At 39.8% G+C, this 21,356-nt stretch overlaps 2 protein-coding genes across 6 annotated transcripts in view; one reads left to right on the top strand and one right to left on the bottom strand.

The window, feature by feature from the left end:
- Window positions 1-1,076: 1,076 nt before the first annotated feature.
- LOC117291105 (E3 ubiquitin-protein ligase NRDP1-like) lies at window positions 1,077-3,016 on the bottom strand. Its single transcript, XM_033772632.1, has 2 exons — window positions 2,804-3,016; window positions 1,077-2,236 (listed from the first exon to the last, which is right to left on the bottom strand). Exon 2 carries the CDS (start codon window positions 2,132-2,134, stop codon window positions 1,175-1,177), a length of 960 nt encoding a protein of 319 aa, XP_033628523.1. The 5' UTR covers window positions 2,135-2,236; window positions 2,804-3,016; the 3' UTR covers window positions 1,077-1,174.
- A 184-nt stretch (window positions 3,017-3,200) lies between these two features.
- LOC117291167 overlaps window positions 3,201-21,356 on the top strand; it is a 33,511-nt gene continuing 15,355 nt past the window's right edge. Inside the window, exons 1-6 of one of the 5 annotated variants that reach the window (XM_033772731.1) lie at window positions 3,201-3,307; window positions 5,841-6,019; window positions 13,332-13,350; window positions 15,842-19,593; window positions 20,467-20,595; window positions 21,052-21,103. In XM_033772731.1, coding sequence (XP_033628622.1) covers window positions 5,979-6,019; window positions 13,332-13,350; window positions 15,842-19,593; window positions 20,467-20,595; window positions 21,052-21,103 — 3,993 coding nt within the window. In that variant the 5' untranslated portion in view covers window positions 3,201-3,307; window positions 5,841-5,978. The other 4 variants (XM_033772730.1, XM_033772733.1, XM_033772732.1 and 1 more) reach the window with 4 other exon arrangements.

Genomic DNA, 21,356 nt, shown 5'->3' with positions numbered 1-21,356 from the left:
AGAAAATGCCTTTGACATTATTTGTTAAAGATGCTATGTCAGATTTTGGCCCCAAGTATTAAATAATAGATTTTTTGAGTGAATGGTATTTCAAAGAGTATCACCCGCTATTACGAGAAAAAGGTTTAACTTTTACTTTTAATGGTCAGGAACCATGACAAAAATTTAAAACGTTTCTTATAAAACACACAAGAATCGGTCACGTGATATATTGTCGGGATCCCGACAAAAACTAATTTTGAGCACTTTATTTCACTGCTACTAATAATTGGCGGACCTTTTCGAGCAATGGCTCAAATGAAAGCTTGTAACTTTTTCGACCCCCATCAAAATACAAATTTAATTTTAAATCTAAATTTTTGGGTCAAATCAGCCAAAAATCCGACATAGCATCTTTAATGTACACTACAATATGTACGTGTATGTAAACCTTTCCTTAGTAGAGCAACGTTTGGTTTGATTTAGTTGATTCTTCCCTTCTCTAAAATGAAATGTTATCATAATTTGTTTTCTGCAAGTTACTAAGAAAAAGTGTTTTTATATTTTTTAATATTTTGCATAGCATGAAGTAACAAGACATGCACTAAGCAGCAAGATATGCTTTCTGTGTGTTTAGTACACCAGCCTTTAGTAAATTTTAGATCAAACTAATAATGTCGACAGTAAATGTACGAGTTTAAAGATATATGAAGATACTATGACTTCTGTCAGCGTACTCAACTTGTCTATTCTTCTGTTACACACACAAAAAAACTAGCAGAGAAAATATTGATTTTTAAAGGGACATTTTGCCTTGCATTGGTCGAGAGTTGGTAAATGAAATTCGTTTGAAACTGTTTGTTATGAAATGCATGGTTATAAAGATGTTTTACAAGTAGAATACATGATCCACACAAATTTGCCTCGAAATTGAAGGCTGGTTTTCCTTGTACGTCGCGAACTAACAAGGCACACTATTTTGTGGAGTCAAATTACTCCAGAAAATGGCCGTCCATGTTACTTCGCAAAGTAAAAGAAAAACTGTGCAATTTCGGGAATATATGTGTGGCTCATTGTATTCTACTTTTAAAACATCTTTCTAACCACTGCATTTCATAACAAACGGTTACAAACACTTTTTCATAGACCAACTCGCCCGATCCAAGGCAATGAGTCCCTTTAAGGTATGTTGTATCTATTCTATGCCATGTGCAAATATCATGACTAATCCTGGTTCAACTGACATCTCTTCACCCATGTGAACATTATCACATGCCATTACAAGAACAGCCTGTTTGCCAGGTATACGCCTCGTAACATATCGTTCATAAAGATGTCTGTTCATCTGCCTTGTTTCTAACGTCGACAGTCCATGTGGCCAATTGCGCTCATGAGCATTTTCCATCAACTCAGTGGCAAGGTGGGGTGGGCAACCTATTTCCTGCAAGGATCGTTTAATCACAGCCTGCAGAACTGCGTCTGGAGTTGAAATCATACCACCCCAACGTGTGACTTTTGCGAGGGGAATGGTATTCACCCATCTTACTATCTCATTATTTTCTAGTTCATCTTCAATGGCCTGTACAGAGGGGTTGGCATTCGGTGTGGAGATCCTGATCGCTCTTATGTAATCCTTCAGCATCTGCATTTCTCGTCGGTGCTCCGTAAGAGAATTCTTCATGTCTTCAACTTCAGCCCGATAATCTCCTATCTTTGATGCTTGGTCTTCAACGACAGCTCTTAGTTCCCGAACACAGTTGTGTGTTCTCAGTTCATCCTTTGGTATAACCATTCCGCAGCCTTGCTCGCACTGTACTGGTCGTTTGGGGTTGTGGTCACATTCCTCAAGATGTGACGGCAGCGAATCGAGCTTCACAACAACTGTACATCCAAAGCTGGCATTATCACACGCAATGTAGAGGCGAGCTAACAAGTTACGCAAGATACGCGGTACTGGCTTGAGCTGCTGTGATGTGATGGGATTTCGATCTACCGGGCAAGTACGCTGACGGTTCAACCATTCGTGGATACATACTGAGCAAAAGGCATGTTCACACTCTGGTGCCTGTACGGGTTCTTCGAGGACTGCGCTACAAATTGGACAGATGAGCTCCTCATCTACATCACCACGGAAACGTGTTACATCAAAGCCCATTTTGATTGGTCTGTACTGTACACACAATCAAGTAAGCATTTCCATCCAACTGCCAAATTCTTTGGCTAGAATCCCACTCTAGTTGTTGATTTAGGGCTGGCTCTGGTGGAAGAAAAGACATCTGATCAACCATTTACAACTTACTTAAATTTAATTCATATTTGATTGTAAAATATGCAAAATGACATCTGTATCAATGTTACATATCATGTACATACAAAGAAGGTGTTTTTGTGTATGTGAGTGGATTTTACACCTGTGAAATAAATGGATGGAGGGTTACTAATCTATTACAACTATCTTGATGGTAGTAATGCCAAGCATAGTTGCGATGACACTCAGTGAGACTCAGTGACAGACAGTGACACCACAAGCTACGCAACATGCCTACCAACTGGCCAACCAAATATTGAAAGGTGACAATGGCAATGCATGAAAAACTAAACCAATACACAAACACCACTCAACAAGTGCATTATAACAAATGTAAAAAGGCTGGAATTTCTAAATCTGACTAAAAACTACCCCAGCACACTCAGCAGCTCTGACTAGCAGCCGGCTCAGAAAGCCGCGCCGGAGAAGCAAAAAAGAGGATCTGGATCATACTTAGAGCTTAGACATGTGAAAACTTCCAACAACACTTACAATAAAGTGACATGGCTGAATTACCTGTTTATCTTGTTTTTAAAGTCGATCATCTTTAATGACAATTCTACTCAGTCGCTTTTATTCGATGTTTAGTTGGCGACACACACAACATCATTATTATTAATGTCATTATGTATGGCCGGTCCCGTTCTTAGATGGTTTCCTGAACGTGTCATGTATCTACTTTTACACACGTACATCCGCCGTCTATCGAACATCCGCGATTTTTCGGAACTCACGACCAAGTTTTTGCAAAGGAGTCAACCTCGCTCCCTAACTGTTTGTTCGATCTCTCCCCACCAGCGCCAATCTTTCCCAGCATGCTTTGCTCACTTCAGAAGCCGCGCGTAGGACAAGGGCGCCCCCTACAGCCAGCCAAGGCAAGTTTGTCCAACTCGACCTTCTGATGATGCATGCATGCTATTCATGCTATTCATAGCGTGTGTTCGAGGAGCGTTAGTTTTTTTCTCTGCAAGTGCAAGATCGCTATCACATGCCGCAATGAACAGATCTACCAGAAGAAGGGTTTGATTTTAGTTTAAATAATGTTCATGTTTAATCATAGCAACTATACTTAAACCTAAGTCTTCGAAATGACGTCATAGACATGAGATGAGTAAACGGCAAGCATTTTTGGAGACTGGAAACTTGTGTGTGGATGGAGCGATCAGGAGACGAGTTTAATTTTTGCATTTTACAGTACACTACACACACAGGGGACAGTTTACAGTACAGTTGAGTTATTTTTTAATGTTATGCCATCCTTGTGGATCTTATTTTTGTATAAACGTTATTGCAACTTGCATTCCATTAGTATTTTTATAAATTAAGAATACCAATGGAATGCAAGTTGCAATGTGCATGTTGGGATTGTTGTGCTTTTTTTGTGGTTTATAAAAATGCCAAGGGCAAGGGCCCAAGGCAAAACCATTGTTAAAAAAAACTGTCTGGTCTGTTGTTTTGACATTTTTTGTTCGGGACTTTGATTTGGAATCAATCAGTAACCTTTCCTAAATGGTATAACTGAACTAGTTGTGACTAGTAACCCTCCTCCTGACGGTTCTTCTACTTGCCGTCAACTCGCCGACTTGCCGTCAACTCGCCGTCAACTCATTTTCGTGCCGTCAACTCATTAAATTTACATGAAAAATCTATAAAAAGGGGGCACGGAAGTGTTAAGTCTGGGCTAAACTACATATTTCTCATGGTTTTCGGTACAAATTCATTCACAAAAACGACTTTGTGTTGATAAAAAAAAAGTACCAATCATTGACATCTTGGGCCAAGACTAATCATTGTGAAAAAGCAAGATGGCGGCCGACAGTTTTTTGGCTTCGAAAATTTTTTTTCACGAGAAAAAAAAATCAATTTTTTTTACGAAATATGACCTAAAACTTACGCGAATGCTCTTTGAGCTGATACTTTACAGTTCTATGCTTCTTTAGTGGATTTTAAATGTATATTGGTGGAGTTGACGGCGAGTTGTTGGCGCAAGTGAGTTGACGGCGAGTTGACGGCAAGTAGTAGGACCCCCTCCTGACGCCCGGGATGGTAACCAATCATGGTATTGATCAATGATGCCAAACAAATCCTGTACAAAATGCAAGTAGCAACGTGCTTTGCTGACTGAGTAATTATTTTTATGATGCTGTGGCACAAGAAAAGAATGTCGGTCACTTCGTACCCAAGTCACTTCGTACCCAAGTCACTTCGTACCCAAATCACGTCGTACCCAAGTCACGTCATGCGTGAATGAATTGTACAGTTGTTGAGACCATGGAATAGAGACGAAGGAACTGATTTGAAACAAAACTTCGGGTTTTTTTTAAATCAAAGTTGGGGATTCGTTTTTGTTATCAGCACTGGTTATCAGTAAATAAAACATTCACTTTTTAGGAGAGTTAAAAAAAAAAAAACGTAATTTACAGAGGAAAAGCTCGTGTAAAATATGCCCTCAATGCGTGCCATTCTCCGTCGGACAAGTCAAAAGTAAGTTTTCCCTAAAAAATCTGTGTCAACTTTTGTTACAATGCTATTTTGACTTGACTAAGACTGATAGTTGCGATAAACATATCCAGGCATAACCCTCTATCATCCATTTCGGTTATGATGCGGAAGGATTGGAGGGTTATGATTATTAAAACTTTAGAGACAGAGAGTTCTTTGTCCACCTCCATCATCTCCAGTTTTGTTCCGCTAGGCTATTGTCTTTTGACTTCGTGGAGGTGACAGCAGAACGATCCTCATCAAAGTTCCAGGAGTACTCCATGGTTTGATTTAAAAAATATTGTACTACTCAGTTTAGCCCGTTCACTAACATAGTGCCAATTATTACACGACTCAATCCAACTCGCGGCCCCTTGGATCTACTGGCTGCTATGCCCAACTCCAAGTTTGTAGCTTCAGGAGTTGAGATAATTCCTCCCCCAATGCCCAGTTGTCAAATACTTTTTCTAAGTTCTGGCAAGGCACAACAACACAAAAAGTGTGCGCCCATTTTGGGGTGGATTTCACAAAGGTAGTCCTAACTTAGGACTTGTCCTAGGCAATGCTAAGAGATAGGACTAGGACTAGTCCTAGGCAATGCTAAGAGATAGGACCAGTCCTAAGTTAAATAGGACTGTTCCTATCTCTTAGCATTGCCTAGGACTAGTCCTAAGTTAGGACTACCTTCGTGAAATCCACCCCAGAGCTTTAAATTACTTGAATGGTGTAAACATCATGATGCCAACAAATGCTCAATCAATGTTTACATCATGATGTTTAGTGATGTTTTGATTTGCTGAAACAATGGCATTAGTATTACCAAGCCAGTTTATTTTGTTTACTCCATGATTTGTGGTCGCGGTTGACGGGTAGTGGCTTTGTGAACAACGAATACGGTCTAGACTGTGAACACACATCGCACATGTGACACTGTCTGCAACTTTTTGTGACCATTACTTACTAAAAAAATAATAATTAAGTCTTGCACTAGTTCTTATTAAAATGCACTAGTTTTATTAAAATCCATTTTAAATGTGCTTAATTTAAGTGTTAACTTATTAACTTTTTTTAGGTACTAGATACTGACTGATCATGTCTGAAGTCTTTGATGCACCGGATACATGTAAATTGGATTAGTCAAACTCAAATCAGAAAATATGTGATTTTACCTGATTACGGATGCTGAAAGAGGAAAAAGTAACACATCACTATGGAAATGGCTGACGAATATGATCCGGCGTTTCCAACTGAGTGAGTATTCCATTTTTGGATGAATGAATGTATTTGTGTTGATCTTGAATGGGTTGTATTCATAGACTGAAAGTGTAGTGCTGGCAGCTAACACCACTTTTTCTTAAGATGTTCCTAATCATTTCAAGTGGCACCAACACATAATGTAGTATACTTATAAGTTAATGGTAATTAAAAATTTGGTTGCAAAAAATGGCGCAGTTAGCTTTTATAGAACCCTTGAAGGATTGCTTTAAATAATATACAAAATGTGTTCTAATCTTGAGGAACAAAACCATCAAGGTAATATTGTCGTGTCTGCAAAATCTTGCCATTGTACTCTAGAGGTACACACAAACCTTTCAGTACAGAGCTACAACCCCCCCCCCTCCCCCTGGAGTCTCTTTTGTACAAGGTATGTTTAACCTCTGTGGTTTAACAAAATAGCATTCTATGTTTTTGAAGTCATGCTAACAAATACACAACAGTATTATGCGCTTAATCTGGTTGTTTCTAAGTGCATACAGTATTCAGTATTTTCTTGCCAGGTATGTGGGACTTTGTTTGAATTATGAGACCTTTTACATAGCACCATGTGATGGGTTACAAGGTGCGGTGGCTCAATATGCTGCCAATAAAACCAGGATCATGATGTGCTTTAATTTTATCTGGGCGTTGTACACATTTTTGGGGAAGGGAAGTCTGCTCCTTGAATCTCAAACTGTGTTAGTTCCATGGAGACTTTTCTGTTTGTAGTTTTGCATAAAATTAGAAAATCTTGACTGATATGAGGACATGGGAAAGGTCAACAACAATGAACCCCTATTGTTTTTGCTCTGAAGGTCTTTTGAATACATTTTCTGCGATAAAGGTTATAGAATTTACTGTGGTGTGGTTTCTGCTGTATGCAGACATGTTGGTCAGACAATTTAGGATCCATCAAAATCATAAGTAGTGCTGGGCGAAAAGTGAAATTTGGTATTCGGTTAACCGCTGGCCGACTATCCAAGAATATGATTCATAAGGCGGTAAACCAAGAGGATTTTGAGTGTCTCATTTGTGCTAGGTTTTAATGGCATCACAGTCATTAGCCTTTCTGAGATGTTGTGGACATCGACACTAGGAGAGCACTGATTTGCTTTGGGTGTATACCATAGAAATAGAACCCGGAGAACGCTGAGTGTCTCATTGTGCGTGTGGTTTCGTTGTGAGACCATTTTTATGGACGCGCACACGCCATTTTCGTAACGCGTGTATGGCAAAATACATTTTGCCATACAATTTTGCCATACAATGACATCATCATTGACCAATGAAAACACTAGAAATGGTCTATGTGCGCTGACATCTTGCCATTTTGCCATACGTGCGTGTCACAGGATGATAATTTTGCCATACGCGCGTATTGCGCGGTATTGATACGCCGCCTCCACAGACGACACAGAGGGTGGTCGAGCTCAGCGTTCTCCGGGTTCTATTTCTATGGTGTATACAGACGGATTTACCCAAACCCAATGGTGTCATAGTGCTATGTCTACCATACTTCAAAATGGCTTATTGGACTGTTGTGCAAATCTTTGGTAATTCCACAGTAACCTTTGCATATTCTAAGAAGTTTTCTTGAAAGCCTCGGTACCTGACAACTCTTCTTTTGTCCTGCGGAAAAGAATTCTGCTTGTTCAGTCCATTTCTAACGCTGCAGATCGTTTTAAGCCAAGTTTCACTTCAATGCTGTAGTCTGAGGTCAGAAAAAAATTAAAATTTAATATTTTTTAATTTTGTTTTCTTTCTTTGCAAGTCATCAGTGAACTCCTCATTCTGTCTTCTTTAACTGTTTCAATTAATGCAACCAAATGGTGCTTAAAGGCAATGTACACCTTTGGTAATTGTCAAAGAACAGTCTTCTCACTTGGAGTATCTCAACATATGCATAAAAAAACAAACCGGTGAAAATTTGAACTCAACTGGTTGTCCAAGTTGCAAGATAATAATGGAAGAAAAAACACCCTTGTCACACAAGTTGGGTGCTTTTAGATGCTTGAATTTGAGACCTTAGCTGAGGTCTCTTTATTCAAATATTTTAGTGAGAAGTTACTTCTTTCTCAAAAACTACATTACTTCAGAGGGAGACGTTTCTCACAATGTTTTATACTATCGACAGCTCTCCATTGGTCGCGACCAAGTAAGTTTTCATGCTAACAATTATTTTGAGTAATTACCAATAGTGTCCATTTTAACTAAAATGGATAAAACTGATGCGTTTTCACAGTCCATAACAACTGAGGTCTAACAATTATCTTCATCTTTAATCTGGTAACAAATATAAGCGCTTCACATTAAGCTTGCAAACAAAAATGGAACTGGTGTATGACCAGACACAAATTTAAGGAAAATGTAACTTGTTTAATGGTCATAAACCAACACAATTAGTTTATTTTAGTTTTATGTCCATGACTTTTGTTCAACTATTTTTAACCTGTATGTAAAGCTTAGCTGGTTTCTGGCTAGCAATCTACATTTTTGGCAAACTTTTCGAACGAGGTTAAAGGGAAAACAACCAGCATCACGAATTTACCTAGGCTTTTGTCAAGGCCTTGCTTGTTGCTTTATGGAGCCGCTATCCCAAGCGACTTGAAGGGGAGACTAAGCACTGAGTGGCACATCACGAGGGCCTTTTACAATTTGATTGGGGTTTCTTATGTTTTTCTTTATAAATTTGGCCTTTTGCTACCAAATCGGTTTCAAAAGTCTCAACCAATGAGCAGAAACGACGGGGCCGGTCAGTGGGTCAGCAGCCCATTTTATGAGGAAAGTATAAGTTTGTACAGGAACCTTGCAGAGTGCACCATGGCAAAAGCACAGGGGTGTGTTACTTTGAGGGCTGCAAACCACTTCTTTTCCCATCCAAAATGTCACTGAAAATTCTGTATAAATGTATTTTTTTGGTATAATTATGCCAAGGTAAACATTTCTAGAGTATTTTAATGACACATAAACCATGGAGGAAGCTGTCTCCATGCATAATGCAAAAGCCTGCAGAAACATACCTAGGCTCAACAGTAGCCCAACATTCATGTGGTCACTGGAACACATACGAACCGCTTTAAAAAAACACGGAGTAAGTTCATGCATAACAAGGATCGATTTCCCTTGTATACCAGAGCAAAATGGTGCACAAAATGTAGTTGCTACTCAAAAATCATCATTTACTACTCAATATTAGCATTCAGTGTGCACAAACTTTTCAGTCGAAATATTTTGCAAATATGCTGGTCGAAATCGTTCCCTGAATAACAATTAGTCTTATTAGAAATAGATTTCAATTATGTTGTAACTTATGGCCAGTAACATCATCTAAAGACTATGACATGACACGTTACCAAGCCACACATCGGCCATAAGTTTTCACCAACTCAAAGTTCTTGGGCCTCATTATTAAATTTACTAAAGGAACCACTGTCAGTACCTTTCCTTATGATAAAGTTATATCTGATGGATTGAGGACTATTAACGTTTAGGTATCAAGCAACCTGTGGAATATTTCTGCGCAAAATGTTATCATTGTTCAAAACTGTAGGACTTGCAATCGTAGGGTTGTAGGTTCGAATCCTACCTTACCTTACTGCTGATTTTACAATGACTAGAATAAGTACTGTCGCCTAGTCACTGAAGCATAATTTCATGACTTGTGAAATTCGTATAAACATGAGAGAGATTTGCTGTTGTCAGCTTATCCCCTTGTGAAAGCTTATCGAGTTCCCCATGACGGAAGATCATCTAAGACAATTGAATGGCTGAAGGAGCTGTTAACTGTTCACCGACCAAAATGATGTGTGGTTTGAATGTCAACATGCACCACGTGTTGACCTCGAGTGGCAGGTCTTTTTCAGAAATAATCGAAAAATCAACACGTGGCATTTTCTCAAACGAAATCATGATGGAAACTAAGTTTATGGTTTATGCTCTATGGTTTCGTAAACGACTTATACGAACGAATATTCTCTTGAACATTTTGTTCTGTTGCTACCGTACATGGAGATCTTTGTGCTCGACAATAGTTGGTGGTCGACGGTCCCGAGTATAGATTACAAGATTGAAAATGTTGACAACGCCTGTCATAACGAATGTACGTGTGTGTCCAGCCAGCCCCCGCAATGTAGGCTGTTCTTTTGGGTGTCCAGTTTTGTTGGAGAAATACTTCGATTGTCATTTCCAGAACTGAGTTTTAGGTCCACCTGTGATTCCAATTGCAGTTTCTTTCTGCAGTTCAAAGCAACGAGAACGGAGTGAGGTCTTCCCGCCGTGGCGACTCGACTAACTGAAGCAAAAGGTAAGACGGGTCACACTCGCACTACAGGTTCGTCGTTCATGTTGCCACGAAGTTTTGGAAACGTGTGTCTAAATTCTGACAAAAACCCACCGACGAAGAGGAGGTCACGGCCGCATCACAACCCTCTCGGGTCGTAGTTAGTAAATTAAAAGAGCTGTGCATTGAATGAGCATTAGAAAGGAATCTACTGACGGGATTTGTTGAACTGCTTGAACTATAATATCGAGGACTGGACACTTCATGCCTGCACAGGACAAGTAGGTCGTTGAATTGTAAAGTTCCATTGCTAGCACGAGCACTTTTTAGAGAAGAAGCATCGTGGTTTTACCTGCGTCTTCAAGAAGAATGGTACGTAATTTATGACGATATTCATTACGACCCAGACTATCGGTAATTGTGTTTACGGTGGACTCACTTTAAGCAGTTGAAGACGAGGAGTAATTTTGGAATGGTCTTGGTTTGGGGGTTTCATTATAAATGGCTGACGGAGCTGATCAGAGTTGGGCGAGTAAAATCCAACATATTTTTTTGCACATGGTTCAATTTCATGTGATGTTGCGTGTAGCATGTTAAGATCCCATCTTGCCGACTACTGTACTTTTACCACCATTATCTGGACGTCCTGGGGGTGGGGATCGTCAGCAGACTACTGAAAAAGAGTTTGTGCTACCGAGCAATGCATGCATTTGTCTGCTAAACCCTCCTTGCCCGATGGGCCCCCGGCTGGGACACACTCAGTACACATGTCTAGCCTTACACGTATTATGCATGGTTCTGTTCACCACATAACACCAACGTACACACATCCACACACACAGGGAACGTAAATTTCAAGATGGCGGAGCAGGTCATGTAGCAAGTAAGTGATAAATAAGGGTGGACCTTGCTGTAATTTTGTTCGTGTACCGCGTTTCGTGGTGTACGTTGTACGTGTTCCTCACACCACGTGTGTTTATTTCTGGTCAGTATTTTGTTCATAATAATATGGTTTATTGGGGCATGGCTTGCCGCCGTGTGTATGTATTTGGCGAGATACGTTCGGTTTGTACATGACGATTGTATACACATGTACAGTGTACATTATGTATGCATGTGTGAGTACATATTTTGGGGGTGCATTGTTAATGGAGGCGGTTCGTTGTGTGGAATTTTATGAAATGCGTTTGGAAGTGGCCATTTCCATTCCAAAGTGCATGATGAGCTCATAGTCATATGCTGCCCAGAATTAAGCATTGCTTTGTAAAAGCTCACCAAATAAAGTGTGGAATGGTTTGTAAATCCCAATGATACAGACACAACAAGAGGATTCATAAATAAGGAGCTTGTTTCATTTTTACAAATCGGTCAACAAATGGAAGAGGGGAATTGACATTATGAATGGAGATTTCACTTTGAAGACTTGTTGTAAATAAAATGTTAAGTGTGTTACTGTGATTAACTCATTTTTGAACATAGTAGGCCTTTTAACAAAATAAGTTCTTTTTATTTAGCATCCTTCCTTTTCCAGTTTGACAGCTTGGTGCGGTAATGGGAGAAATTGTTTTCATCAATCAGCCAATGAATAGTCCAAATACACCAACCACATTGCCTTCGCTTGTGAAGTGCTTGCAAATAAAATAACTCTGCTAGCACAAAGACTAGACGACCACAACAGAAAAAACTGCATTCAGTGCAGCTGATGCAGACAACTGGGCCCAATTTCATGGTTCTGCTTACCGTAAGCACAGAGTCGGCGCTTACGGAAGCAGGGAATTCTGTGCTTACGGCAAGCCTGTTTCACGGGTTAGCGACGAATTTTGGCGCCTGCATGTGCGTACTCCACATTACCTAGCGCAGAAATTTGTGCTTGCAAGTAAGCGGGGAATCATGATCGTAAGCGCATAATTCGGCGGTAAGCAGAGCCATGAAATTGGGCCCTGATAGTAGCAGGCAATGATGCTACCTGCAATGCAAGTTTAGGCTAGGCTCCAATTTACTTGGGGTTCTGTTGTTCTGAACTGTGGGCAATGATGTATTATAATTAAACTGTCAAGTTACATTAATTTATACTTTCCGTTGCAGTTCTAATTAATTTTGAGTTTCTAAACATGCACTTTTTTTTTTCCAAAATGTGTAACATTTATTAAAAAAATTCCAGCAGTAGTAGGGCTATTTGAAAGTGCAATAGCATTCGATCGGTAAGTTCTATGAAGACGAGGCCAACTAAAATTTTCAGCTGGCGAAAAAATACCCTTCTTGAAATTCTTGACATGCTACACAAAAAAGGAGTTGCCATGCATGCGTAGTAGTGTGGGAGACTTCACACAGGATGCCTTTCAATAAACTAAAGTATCCTTTTCATGATGATTTTACACACGTCCTTGGTCTAAACTTAAGCTAACAGAAGATTTCGTCAACATGAAGGTCTGGGCCTTCGACGAAATGACAAAATTTAACATTGAGCGCTACAAAAATTGTTTTCTTTTTCACAAAGTTACATTTTGGTACATCTTAACAAACTTGCTACAATCATGAAATTTTAGCAAGGGACCTTAGCTAAAATGATCTGAAGAAAATTCATCAAACTCAGTCTTTCACAACGATATTAAAAAATGAGACGGCCTATTATTTACTCAATTGAAAAACTAGAAAACACCAGGCTTGGATGAAACAGTTTGGGGTTTTAGGTAATGGTAGAAGAGAGGTAGCTTTTCAAAATGAATAACACTTATCAGAAGACTTGTTTAAGAAGCAATTTTCTTGATTGTGTCTGATGCAGTTTGCATCGGGCTTAAATACAAAAATTATTTACATGAATAGTAGATGTCTCCTACGACAGACTTGGTATACTGTCCGAAACATTGAGTCCTGCGTTTCTTCTCAGAACCACAACCACCATCACACAAAAGAGATTTGTCTACATGGTGTCACCGCAAAATGTTTCTTGTTGAAGTTGTTTAATGTGATTGTTCTTGTCATTTTCTCTTTTTTTATATGAATTGCTGCTGATGTTCTGAACTGCAGGGAACTTGATAGCTTTCAGGTGAGTTGTAGTATTCAAATAAGCCATTGGCATAAACCCCAAACAATTTGTTTCCAGCATTACCTTTAAGTCATTGGCACAAGCCAATTTACTTTTTCTTTGCAATTTTAAACAAAATCTGTTTTTATGAAAAATCTGTATTTTAAACTCAATTCAGCCTTTGGCTGCGAAATTTGATTTTTTTTTTTATAAACCAATAATAAAAATTATAAATAAAAATTAAATAAATTTTTAAACACAAAGTTAATAATGATCTTTTTTTAAAATCACGCTGCAGTACTCACAATTTTGTTTCAGGCTACTTGTATTAGCTTGAGCATTTTTTTTTTAAATATGGCCACGGTGTGCCATCGCCAAAGTACCACGTTATTCGGTATAACTGGACATTTTTGAGATGGGGCTAAAAAGGTACAAACAAACCCAACACAATCTCACTTGGGTTATTAAGTTGAGGCCCTACAATCATGGTTCCGCCAAGGATGTCTTTATCGGGGGAAAAATGTTTCTTCAAAAACCATTTTGAGATGGATCAGTTACATTCAAAGCACCTTTGAACATACTTATAAATACTGGCGCTGTATACATGATTTTGATTGATTGAGTTATTGATTGATGGTAGATCATAGAAATAGACTCTAATCAAAGAAGTGCTCAAAATTATTGGATACAATTTTTACTGGTAAATACCAAATTTTGCATTTTATTAACCTTTGAAGGGTAATTGCAAGTGTAATTTAACAGTTATTAAAACGTGTGGTGGTCGGAAAGAGAAGAAATTCTTCCAGTGGTGGTTGGGTGATCCTGAGTGGCAGGCAGGTTTTCCTGGCACAGACCACTGTGGGCAGAAGTGTGATGGTTATTTAAAGGCATTGGACACTATTGGTAATTACTCAAAATATTTATTAGCATAAAACCTTTCTTGGTAATAAGTAATGGGGGAGGTTGATCATATAAAACATTGTAAGAAACGGCTCCCTCTGAAGTAATGTAGTTTTCGAGAAAGAAGTAATTTTTCACGAATTTGATTTCGAGACCTCAGATTTAGAATTTGAGGTCTCGAAATCAAGCATCTGAAAGCACACAACTTCGTGTGACAAGGGTGTTTCTCTTTCATTATTATCTCGCAACTTCGACAACCGATTGAGCTCAAATTTTCACAGGTTTGTTATTTCATGAATATGTTGAGATACACCAAGTGAGAAGACTGGTCTTTGACAATTACCTATAGTGTCTAGTAGTGCTGGGCGAATAGTGAAATTTTGTTATTCGGATACCGCTGGCCAACTATCCGAAATTAACCGGATATTCGAATAGTTTTTTCGCTGCTAGAGGGCGCTATTTAAAAAAAAAAAAAAAAGGAGAATGAGATCTTATGGGCGGATTGATATTAGTTTTAGACAGTGTCACTCGGTTCATTCATTAAAACATTGATCTCCATTAAAAATGACCGGATCTAATTTAAAGATGGCGATTTGCTTTTTCTTTTGATCGTGATTGACTCTACTTGAAGGAAAACTTTTGTAATCTTTGAACAAAATACGTCGGAAATGTCATTGTTTTAACTCTTCACGGAGGTGAGCATAGTTAAATACTTAATTTATGCTGTTTTATGCTGTCTTAATAGAAGTTTCATAAGAATTCAGACAAAACATTCATATCAGTTGTCGCCCGACGTGCGCGGATATTCTGATATTAAAGAATATCCGGTTACTTGGTTGTTACTTACAGAACTAACCGGTTTATAAATAGGTATACGCGCCCTATGCGGATATCCGGTTAAGAAAAAAAAGGCATTCGCGGTTACGGATAGGAAAACCTATTCGCCATTAACCGGATATTCGAATAATTCGCCCAGGCCTAGTGTCTAGTGTCTTTAACAACAGAGTCTAGTGCTGAACATGTCTTTCTGTTTGTTTATAATAAATGAGTGCGATCCAAAACTGGTAAACATTTGATGACAATTTGAGAATTTCTCAAATCAGTCAAAACAGTTATTCCAATAGCAGAGAAAGATCTATGTTTTACAAAACTAAAAAAAAAATGTTGCTAGGCACACCTTAGACTGGGCCCAGCTGTCTTTATAAAGACTAGTCCCTGTCGCTAGATCCAGTGATTCTATTGGATACAATGATATGACAAACGTGAAATGACACTGCTGTCACGTCCACAGTAGAATTTGACTGCGTATCTCGATGTGAAATGATTGAGGTCAAAGGTAAATCTACAGGTCGTTTTTGGAGCCAGGTCTCTGGCATTATTTACGAGCCTCAAAGTGTGACGTCAGATGTTCTGGCTAGGCACACCTTGTCATTGAAAAATGCACACCTGTTTCTCCAGCATGAGGGACTGACAAAAGGAACACAAAAATTTAATAAAGTTTTGAACAAGAAAAGTTAAAAATGCACCCTTAATAAATTTACATATTTTACACATTAAAAGTAAACCCTAAATTTACAAATATAGGTTTTTTTGTCATGTTTTGTTAATTTAGGAGCATCAAGAACAGTTGATAGTCTCTCCTTCCGATGGGATTGAAACTGCTTCCAATCCAACAATGACTGAAAAGAAACAGAAGAAGATTGAAATGGCATCCATGAACCCAGTAAGGACACGATATCGAACAAGATCCCAAAGAACCCTTGAAAGTGAAACCTCGGCAGAAGAGAACCCGGGAACACAACCAAAAGAAAGTCTGATCGAGAAATCGCCCTCAAATTTAGTTACCAAGGAAGACCCGTCTTTGGAGAGAGAGATGAAAGAATTTGAAAAACTGACTCATTTGGGTGAAGTTTCTGCAAAAACGACAGTTTCTGAATCTTGTGTTCCGGAAGAACAGTCTGTGGGTAAAGTTGAGGCAGTTCCTGATTCAGTGTGTAAAGTTGAGGCAGTTCCCAAATCAGTGAATACAGTTGAGACCGTTCCTGATTCAGTGTGTAAAGTTGGGGCAGTTCCCGATTCAGTGTGTAAAGTTGAGGCAGTTCCCGATTCAGTGTGTAAAGTTGAGGCAGTTCCCAAGTCCGCTTCAAAAGAGTTAACTTCGCGTGAGTCCCATTCCAGTAAGGTTTTGATGTCAGACTTGGTTCAGGAAGATGACTCCTTGGATTTTTACTTGAACTCTAATGAATCTAATTCTAATTTTGAGCAAATCGGTCAGTCGTCATTGCCAAATGATTTCTCAATAAGGAGGTCGGATAGAACTAAAAGAAAACATTCAATGCAAGATTCCAACATGTCCAATGGGCCAGACTCGGAGGTGCAGGGTAGCCTTCCTTCTACAGGCTCGTTACAGAACAATGTAACATCAGTGAGTTTGCCATGTAAAGCTCCCGACAACCTTATGTTGCCAAGATCGCTGTCCCTTAACGTTGCACATGTAGATAACAAACCAATGAAGTCTCTTGCATCGAGACGTTTTGGCGAAGACAAAGAGTCCTCAATATCCAAAGATACCTCAACAGACATTTTTGGTAAGACGGAAGAGACCAACGGAGTTATAGAAAATCATCCTCCAGTTGAAAACACTCAAGCTGTGGCGGACGGTGACACAAGGCTTTCTAAAGAAACACCAGACACGGCTGTCTCAAAGAAGAAACCTGTGGTTGAATGGATGATGGGGTTCGTCAGAAAAGATGCAAGGCATGACTCATCGTCAATGAGTGATTTATGGGGCTTTGATATCGACACAGATCTCGTTTCATTCCTTCCAGAGACAATTCCAGAAAATATAGTTTTGCAAAACTCTTTGGTTATGGATAGCGCAGAGCAGGCTTCTGATCAGAGTCCAGCACCTTCTCAGACAAGTTTGGTGCCAGTAAGAATACCTCAACTTTCAAATGAGCCTGAGGAGGTTCAAATGACGACAGACTTTGAAAACGAGAAACCATTCAGTAAACATTCAGATCAACAATCAAAGGCAGAATCTGATTCAGCTCCCCAAACAACTGCTTCAATCAAGGAGCTGTTCACCCAAGAGGGGATATTACAAAGAAGTGACTGTACCTCAGAACTTTTAACGGTTGATAACAACATGCAGACACAACAAGATTCTTGTGGTGATAACCCACTACCCATCAGTACTGAACCATCAAGCTTTGAGGAAAAGCAACCCTCTGATGAACCTTCAAGTCAGGCTCTCAATCAAGCCATCAATGCCAAGGAGCATCAAGAACTTTCAATTGATTCCCCTCAAGAGACGCTTGGGCGTGATGTGAACCCTCTAGATATTGCCGATAAAAAGGACGACGTCGGTGAAAAGAATCTTGTAATGACCCAAGAAGTGAGTAATGTTGAAGCTTTGTCAGAAGATTCTACTTCGTTAGATAAAGAATGCGACATGTTGACGGAAAGTTCTACTGTACGAGAAGATGTTCCAGAGCCAGCCAAAGACATGGTATTCAAGCCCATACAGAACACACAGGAAGTGACCTCGCCTGCTGATGCTTCTCCAGATCTGGAAAACCAAAGTGCGTCGCTTAAATCTGAAGCTCCGCGACAAAGAAAGAGGTCGTGGCGGGGCAGCAAAGGAAAAGGTGTACCAGATGATATGAATGCAGAGGCCATGCCAACTCGGAGAAGCACTCGTCTTCGCTCTATTGGAGGAAAGAGACAGACTGTTTCTCCTAATGAGTTTGCAGAAGTGTTACCAAGGAAAAGGCGTTCATCCTCCCGTAACTCAACTGAATCTCCATCCAACATCACCATGGACACAGATGTCAACAAAAGAAGCAACCAACTTGAAGCAGGACATCAAGTGACAGAGGAGAGTCCATCAGTCTTGAACCATGAAAATTGGACAGTCGTTGAAGCTGCACATTCTCCAGTTCCAAGTCAAAAAGACGAAATGCTTGCTGGTGTGGGATTAGTGGCTACATGTACTCCCGAAGTGGATGATAAATTTGTTGACCCACAATTAAAACCAACAGGCGAGGTTGACACAACAGAGGTTTTAACTGCTGAGGTTGTAGCCACTGAGGTTCTGACCTCTGAGGTTTTGACCTCTGAGGTAATATCCACTGAGGTTTTGACCTCTGAGTTTGTAACCTCCGGCGTTATTACCACTGAGGGTCTGACCTCTGAGGGGAAATTAAGTCAAGAGATCATGTACAGTCGGAGCATTTGCCCTGATGAAGATCTTGCTGTTCTTAACCATGCTGACTCTCACCAAACAACAAATAATGTTGAAGTTTCCATCCCTGACGTTGGCTTCCAAGATGTTTCATCTTCCTTGGTAGTAACTTCTGGACCCGTCTGCCCGATGTCTACCATGCCACTGACAGTTTCAACACCAATGGTTGTCGACTCTGAGGTCACTGCAAGTGTTTCTACAGTTACGTCCTCTCTAGCGTTCACTCCTACACCATGTAGCACAGACGCAGTTCAAGATACAGAGATGACCCTAGCCATTACAGATTCATTGGTTAACTCCAAACCGGTTTCTGAGTCTCAGAGAATTGAAACGATGAATGAGCTAAATTCAGGACTGCAAGACAAGAAACCCAACAGCCCAGTGCCAATGGAACTCGGTAATCATATGAACATGAACGTAGACGACAATTCCCAGGCTGAAGAAATCGATGTTAACACGTCGCAGGATGTGATCAGCAAAGACACTGCAGAGTGTGTGTCAAATGACATTCGACAAGATGCTCCAAGTGTTGCCATGATTGCTGATGGAAAAGAAGCACACTCTGAGTTTATCCAAAATGACGTTGATTTTAAATCCAAGGTTGGATTCCCAGCAGAAAGAAATGTCAACAGTCTACCTCTTGGCGATGCAGAGCAATTCCCTCATCAGATTCCCCCTCCGGAGAATTTGGTAGGTTGTAAAAGTGAACTTGAAGATCCGGCCATCAAGAATGAGTCCGAAATGAAATACACCGGTAGCAGGTCTCGGCTTTTTAAAAGTTCAGCTCCTAGCCAGTATCAACAAGAAGGAAAGAATGAGACCGAAAGTGAAGTTGAAGATTCGGCCGTCAAGAGTGAGACCGCATTCAAACATAGCAAGTCTCAGCTTTTTAGAAGTTCAGCACCTAGCCAGACTTCTCAACACCAAGGAGAGAATGATGTAACTTGCATCAAAATTGAAAAAGAAATCGTCGGCATGCCAGAGGAAGGAGAGGTGAGCGACAGTCAGTCGGAAGGATCTAAAGTACATGAAAATGACAGCCAGTCCTGGGGCATTGTGACAGGGGACAGAGTTCCTGCCTATGAAGACATTCCAGAAAACTACTACTTATCAGAGAGGTGAGTGTGATCATATGCATTTATTTATATGTAAATATATCCATATTTGACTTTCAAATTGAAACAAAATATTTTTAATCAAATTATGTTTATTATAACACATTTCTTAAATTGCATGACATTTTGAACCATTTTGATGTTTGTAAACCTTTAGATGTAGGATATGTAGTCAAAGCCCTTGAAAAACCCACGGCACCAACAGCAAAAGCACTCCGCACGAATGACATCACTGTCGCTCAAAATACTCGGCTGTCAGACAAACATTCCACTACTTTAGCGATCACGCCAGCGTCAACGGGCCACATGGCACTTGAAGTAGTAGTGTTGCATATTGCGAGTAAACATAAAACGTGGACACGTACGCATGCATATGTTAGTGAAGTTTTTCATGCCTCTGAGACCCGGGTCCAATGCTTCTATTTTGAGCATTATGTGGTGTGCTATTGCCAAGGTGTCCTGTGCTTTTTATTTGTTGCCCTCTGCAAGGTTCCAATACAAATCTACATTTAGTGCCCCTTTCTGAGAGGAAATTTACAATGCCCCTTCAAGATTGAAGTTCAAGGCCTGTGTGAATCTGCAACAACAACAAAATTAATTATTTTTTATGCAAGTCGCCAGACACACAAGGCCTGAAGGCCACTTTAAGGTGTGGGCTACAATTATTTTATTCCAGAGGCCGTTGCCACCTACTCCTAGGGCTGAAACAGGGTTACCCCTTTTACAGTCCATACGGGTCTTGGGTATCATCAGTCCGAAGCCTGGCCGGTAGAGCAGAATACACTACCTTCCCAATTGCATTTGTAGGGCGAGTCTTAGTTCTATTGAGAATCGTATCATGTACTTGAATCATGTGTTAATAAATTAATGCTACAGGAAAAAGTCTAAAGCTGGGAAGGAAGCACGTAGAATGGTATGTGACTGCACAACATCTAAGAGTGAGAGAAGTCGAGGGTTTCCTGCATGCGGAGAAGACTGCTTGAACCGATTACTCATGATTGAATGGTTAGTGGATCTAGTATTTACTTTGAAGGGAGGGTATACCTTTGGTTCATTAAAAACTTTCATTGGTTGTACCACCAATGTGGAAACCTGAGGGCCAATTTTAATTTTAAAAAATAAATTAATTTGTTACGGCTAATCACTCGCTCAATAATGGGATAATTATTTAAAAGAGAATTAAATAATCATCGTGCACTGTTGTCAACTCTCATAACTTCATGGCCTTCGCACCTTCTCTATTTTGAATTTTGTTGCCTTGGTACCGTATATTTTGGCCTCGATGCCCTTAAAAAAATTGCCCGTCCCCTCTTATTTCTAGTCATACCACCTCTAAATGCGAAAGTGAGGGAGGCAGACTCGCTCAAGTTTCATGTTTGACTAATAAGTATGCTTGTTTTCATCGGTCAGACTCGTCTAAGTTTTGCATTTGACTGAAGTATTCTTGTTCTCGATTTGCAGCACATCTCGATGTCCCTGTGGTGACTATTGCACAAATAGGAGGTTCTCCAAGGTATGTGAATCTGAACTATAACAGAGTCCATCATAGCGCTAAATAGATCATAGTCCAATTTCATAAAGCCTGCAAGCAGAAAATTCTGCTTGCATATTTCTTTGCAAAGCAAAAATATAGTGTGGCACCAGCCACAACAATGTAAAATTAATGGTATTTTGGCTGGTAATCTGTTTTCGCTAAGCAATACTATTCTGTGCTGAGCAAGTTTTTGTGCTTACATGCTTTATGAAATTGGGCCCTGAAGACTAAC

Source organism: Asterias rubens, chromosome 6 (genome assembly GCF_902459465.1).
Source record: "Asterias rubens chromosome 6, eAstRub1.3, whole genome shotgun sequence".
Lineage (NCBI taxonomy): Eukaryota > Metazoa > Echinodermata > Asteroidea > Forcipulatida > Asteriidae > Asterias > Asterias rubens.
Note: the sequence above shows the minus strand (reverse complement) of the source record. Positions and strands in the feature narration are given on the sequence as shown.